Raw genomic sequence first — 6,056 nt, 5'->3', positions numbered from 1 at the left:
ATCACTCAGGTCATCTAAATTTGATACTAGAATCCCGGAATTTCATTTTACCTAAAACCTAGAGAGTGATAATTTTGTGCATCATTTGTCAAAGGCTGAAGTAATTGACATGTTTTAGACAAAATTCCACACATAGTGAACTGTTACGAATAATTACAAAACATGATTAATGATTTTAAGTGATGACATAAAAGATAGAAACCATTCATAAAAATCGAAAAAATTTCAACGTTCGCACTAAAGGGCAACAGGAAAAGTGACAACGGTAAAAATGACCGTGTCCAAGATCCAGATATTATTAAGCACAGTAATCATTCCTTGTCTCATCAGGGCCTGATCAAAATTCCCCGAAGGAACATTAAGACAAATTCGGATGAAAGAATCACGGGCGATCCTTGCGCGAAATCCTTGCACGATCGATCACAAATCCTTGTCACGTGCTGGCTAGGAAGAACAGGCAAAAAACTCTGCGTGAAGCCTTTCGCCTTGGTCGCTTAGGAAGATAAACGGTTAGTCGTCGCGGTCGCAAAGTTAATCGACAGCCAATCAGGCTGGGGGAGTATTCCGGTGTCAGACCAATGAACAAGCGACTCATTATCAACCGACCAGACTCATATAACCGATCGCGAGTTCCGTCAGTGTGCACAAAGGGTTCGGAAACTGAGGCTCCGTCGCGGGCTTCTTTCTCAGCGTTATTGACCATCGTCTATTCTTGAACGATAAGAAGTGTAAAGTCGCGTGTCTCCGTTTATACGTTGGTTGGTCGCTTTCGACATCAACAGTGTCCGAGCGAGCGACCGTTTGCACCACAGTGTGTCTCGCGTGCTGCAACCGCAAGTAGCGAACTGTCAGCGGAAGGCCAAGCGCGATCGCCAGGAGCCGTGTTTGTAAGTGGCGCGCCACGCGTATCAGTCGGTCGGCTGATCGTCGAACGATTCGGCTGCGTGCTGTTGCTACTGGGTGAAAGAGTCTTGGGCTTGCTGGAAATCACAGGCGTCAGAGTTGAACCAAGGGTCGAAGAGGTTCGTCGACTTTTAACCTGAGCTCACCAGCTGCGTGTGACTCCTTCCAGGAAGCACTATGCCAAGTGGACTTTTGATTGCTGTCGGCGTCATCGGTCTGATCGCTGCCTTGACCGATGCCGCCTCGATCGGACATGCCAGCGTCAAGGCCACGGACTGCTATAGGTGAGTGAAAGGGAAACAGCAAGCGTGTGCAAGGTGCCACTCGAACCGCCTTCTTCCTGCCTGAAAAGCCTGCTTCCCCCATCGCGTAAAAGTACCAGCGCATGGTATACGCTCTTGGCCCATATACGCTTTCTTTCTTCCTACTTTCCCCCGATGAAGACTCGGTTTCTTTGTTCTTCCCTTTTCGTTCCTTTCCTTTTCTTTCTTCAATCTTTTGTCCAGTATCTTTGTTCCACTACGTTTTCTATTCTTTGCCAATCAGGAATAAGGATTTGGAGAGGGGAACGTGGATTAGGCTCGAAAAGTCGCGTTTACTTCTCGATAGATCAGGTAGAAGAAAAATTTGGGGTGGTTGATCATTCGAGCGAGTATTTTTAGATGGAGTAGGCGATTGTCTTGGTAATGACTCGTGGGTTTTTCATCGGTTGTAGAATTTAGTTAAGGTGTTTCGTTGGGATTTACAAGGCCTCCGAGCTCAAGCGATTTGCTGTCACTTTAACAGCGTTTAAGCTGTTATTTACTTGGATAGAAACACGCTTGTAAGACTTTATCCTTATCCTTATTAATTAGTTGAATTAAGAATAATTATGCGTAGAAATTCATGCATGCTAATAACGATTACGAATTCATAAAAATTGGAGTCGGATTTACGCATAATTCTCATGCAAAATGTCGAACGTTCGATTAATTTTCATCAGTAACGTTCGTGTTTGTCAATAATGTAAATGAGTTGACTGGAGCGAAAATGCTACTTGTTCATTTGCATCAACGCAATCAATTATCGATACGAAACGTAAAGTCTCGTTCCTCCTTTATTAAAAAAAAAATATATATATAGATATTCCATTTTAATTTCACTTGAATCGTATCAATACTGGGTTTAAATAAAGAGAAACGAACAAAGTCAACGTCCCGTAAATACAACGATAATACTTGAAAGCGTATTTAACACTATAATATGTTCACATCAGTTTGTAATACCGACTGTTTCTATATTTACAAGTGGTACTTTCCTTTCACCTTACTTGGCAAAAATATTTCGGCTGTCTATCGATGAATTTTTCTTACTCGCGAATGGAAATCCTTTAACATCTACAATAGTATACGATACAAAAGTATAGACAGGAGCAGTCATTGAATTGCAATAAATTGTCAATAAATCATCTACCCCATAAATACACTAGTTCATATCGCAGTGCATAAAATACAATGCTATTAAATCGTTTCTTAGAAAAATTTTGTCGAACGTAGAATTCGAAGTAAAATAAACACAAATATAGTTTTGCTAGATACGGTTAGTATATATTGCATGCTTATACATGCTGGTTTAATTACAAACAATAATATTCGCTTTGCAATTATTATACAAGAACGATGCAAATTTCCATTTTTTCTAGTCTTTTTAGAACGAACAAAAGTTCCAACGCGTAGTACCGTTGAAAATTCATATCTAAACAACTTCACTTTGCATTAGTACGAATTATCGCTATCTTATTCGTGGCCACAACAGGGAAAGCATTGAAACCTCAGATAAACTTTATTAATCTACTTTTATGTACGTGCACGAGCCTGATTGGCGATAAAAACAGAAATTCTGATATCATCGAGATACTATGTTTTATAATGATGTGGGAAGTAATAGAATATAGTCAGCACTCAAGTCGATTGCTATGAACACACACCATGTATTCTTGCATTCATATATTTTCGTATTCTTTTTTTTTCTTTTTATTGAGATAAACGTAGCGATTACGAATTTGTTACTAGTAAATGCACACGTGTTTATATTCCGGAAATATTCTGAAAATTAAACGAATTTATTTGTTTCAAAAATTTTTTTGAGTTGTTAGAACTTACAAAAATTCCAAACATGACGGTTCTGGAATCTAGCACAGATTTATAAATTAAAAAGAACTTTCTTTCAAACGTACATTTCTCTGTCAAATCAATTGTAAGGTGAAAATAAATATCGACTTGATAAAATCAATTTCTCGTAATCTATTCTTACGATCGTAGTTCAACAAAAATAGAACTCTGTTTCAAGATAAGTTTCCTCTTTCGGAAATTTGATGAATGAATTTAATAGATTCCAGTTTTCTTTAGAACGAGTTAATTTACGATTTATTTATTGCATGCTATGTCGATGCAAGGTTGGCATCCATTCCAATCCCGTAAATGCACGTTCGTTAGGAGCAGCATACTCGGTTATCTTTTTTACGCAATCGTTTCACGCATCCACGAGTATCATTATGCTCGGCTTTTTGCCGACATTAAACCGTATGGGAAAACAAGAAAAAATGACGAGATAAGCAGGAACAGTATGAGTAGGCTAGTGCTAATGAGATCGATAAGATTACAATAATTTCTCGCGAAAGTACTCTTTGTACGCACTGCTCGTGGTTTTGAAAAGCCACGATGATCGTTGTTGGACACCTGTATTTGTACCGTATGATGATGCAAAACAGATACACGATTTCGTTTATGCTTGTTATGAACACGAAAAGTAAATACTGAAAAATTTGTTGTGCGATTTGTAGCTGTAAAAGGAAAAATTAATATTATGATATATTTGAAAAATTTGTATTCAAGTTCTCGTTATTTCATGTATCGCAAATCTGTTCTTAGAAAAAGTATTTTGTTGTGAAACACTGTACATTTCTTGATAATACCGTTATCGGAAAATATACTATAATTGATACAAATATCGACCGTATTTGTTTAATTCACGAGCGATAAATTATGCATTGATGAATTTTTGTAGAGTCATAGACCATTGGTATCTCCGTAGATAAAATGTTAGTAATGACTGCACAAAAGTGACAGGAATAAAAATTATCATTAATATTTATTTTCCGGTATTATACCGGCAAGATAATATTTTCAACAATAATTTATTCAGTTCTAACTGAACAATACCGTTATAGTTATAAGGAAACAATAATATTTCTTCAAATGTCGTACCTGATAGCAACATATTTTCATATGTTCAGCATATTTAATATGTTCAGCAACATATTGTCAGTCTCTTTTAAAACTTTCGAAAACACGTGTCTTTAAAGAACTCCGAATGATAATTTTTCTTTTATACTGCCGGCGGTTACTATATTGTTAAACTGTTAAATTGCGGCGTTAAATTGTGTTGTTTAAAACTAGAATAGCCAATTACTCCAGAATAGATAAGCATACCATCTTCATCAATCAAATATCCCATCAGATCAATCGGTATGAACAGCTCATTTTAATGTAATACATTTCGAGCACGTGTATAGTATTTGACCATTCATGCTTGCATGCGACTCGTTGATCAAGGGCATGATATAAGTGTTATCAATTTCCAACGCAAATTATCATTAATCGTACGCCTCTGCTTATCTGTATTATCGCTTTAATGAACACATCGATGTTGCAAACAAAGGAATATTTTTTAATTCGTCTCCTTTTGGATAATCTCCGCAACATTATTACAGTGCGAGAGATTTAAAGTAGTATATCACTTTCTTCCTTTTAATTGAATCTACTTTTATTCCTCGCTAATCCCATTCTTAATAAGAGCTCTGCGACAATATATTTGCCAAGAGAATTAGGTTACCCTTATCTTCGCAAATAAATCGATAATTATCAGCCATCGATGTTAATATGTCGTTTCTTCATTTTTATTTTTAACGATGATACTTCTTAGGCGCACATTCGTTTCGAGAAAAATAATTTCTTCAGTCGAACGATTGCTCCAATTCGATTCAGAATCTGATTTCTCCGATCAATGATCGAGCGAAAGAAACGCGAACGAGAAACGGCATGCGCGAAAGAACCGTAGTAGACTCGTTCACCAATGCAACCTAAAACAAACGAGAGGCACTGGTACAGCACTTTCGACGCTATTAGATATAATTGAACCGACCTCATTATCGCACTGTGAATTCAGTTCAATGGCTTACCTTCGAGTTTAAGATTAATTCATAATTCGTTACCGATCTGATGCACGGTTTCCATCTTTTTTTTCACCCGTTTTACAACTTCCTAGTCGATATAGATTCTACAATCAGCATTTTTGGGCTAAGATATGACATTGCACTTATTTTTAACATTGACTTAGACCACCCCTATTTCACGTTAAAGCAAATTTACATTCCTCCCTAAATCAATTAACCTTCGAATAAAAGTTTCTCCCAGCAAACACTGTACGGAAACATAAGTCCCAAAAGTCAAGTGTATTCTCCTTAACATTGATGGTACGTCAGCTCGTTGTATTCTCCTGGAACCAATTTCTATTCCCCTCTGATTATCGATTCGCTCTCGAACAAATTCGTCCTTGCTCCTCGCCAACGAACACAATACGGAGACATATCTGTTTCCCGTAAATTTAAAAACAAGTATTGTTCTTAAAATATTGATTAAGATCACCCATTGAGTATTCACGAGAATTTTGATTCCCCTCTGGACATTCGATTCGCCTGAGAATTCGCTGAGCCATTCAACCGGACCGCGATGATGGTAGAAAGTTGGAATCTCGGATTTCCAGAGATTTCAGAGCGGGAGAATGGCGTAACTTCTCCAAGTCATCGCAGAAGAAAGAAGAGGTAACTTGTTCAAAAAAAATTTCGCGTCGTTTCAACGGTTGAATTGGCGGCAGGATTTGAAAGCATCCCGGTTTCTTCTTTCATTTTGGTAGCACGAGACGTCATTTCCAATGGAAGTACAACCATTTCGGTCTGGTATAATGTCGCCATAAAGGGTCAGGTTTACGATCCCGATGAAAGCCGGCTCGTCGATATCCCATAAATTCACGACACAGGTTGTTGCCAAGGCAAAGTGTCCAATGATAACGGCACCGTTCGTCTCGTTACAAGTCGGATTATAATCTAAGAACCT

The 6,056-nt window shown here is 37.8% G+C and overlaps 1 protein-coding gene across 1 annotated transcript in view; it reads left to right on the top strand.

Moving 5' to 3' along the window:
* Positions 1–637: 637 nt before the first annotated feature.
* The window catches only part of LOC100646078 (trehalase), a 32,630-nt gene continuing 27,211 nt past the window's right edge, over positions 638–6,056 (top strand). Inside the window, exon 1 of the mRNA XM_003400805.4 lies at positions 638–1,187. Coding sequence (XP_003400853.1) covers positions 1,081–1,187 — 107 coding nt within the window. The 5' untranslated portion in view covers positions 638–1,080. The remainder of the gene's footprint in view (positions 1,188–6,056) is intronic.

Source organism: Bombus terrestris, chromosome 14, assembly GCF_910591885.1.
Source record: "Bombus terrestris chromosome 14, iyBomTerr1.2, whole genome shotgun sequence".
NCBI lineage: Eukaryota > Metazoa > Arthropoda > Insecta > Hymenoptera > Apidae > Bombus > Bombus terrestris.
This window is presented reverse-complemented; position numbering and strand designations above follow the sequence as displayed.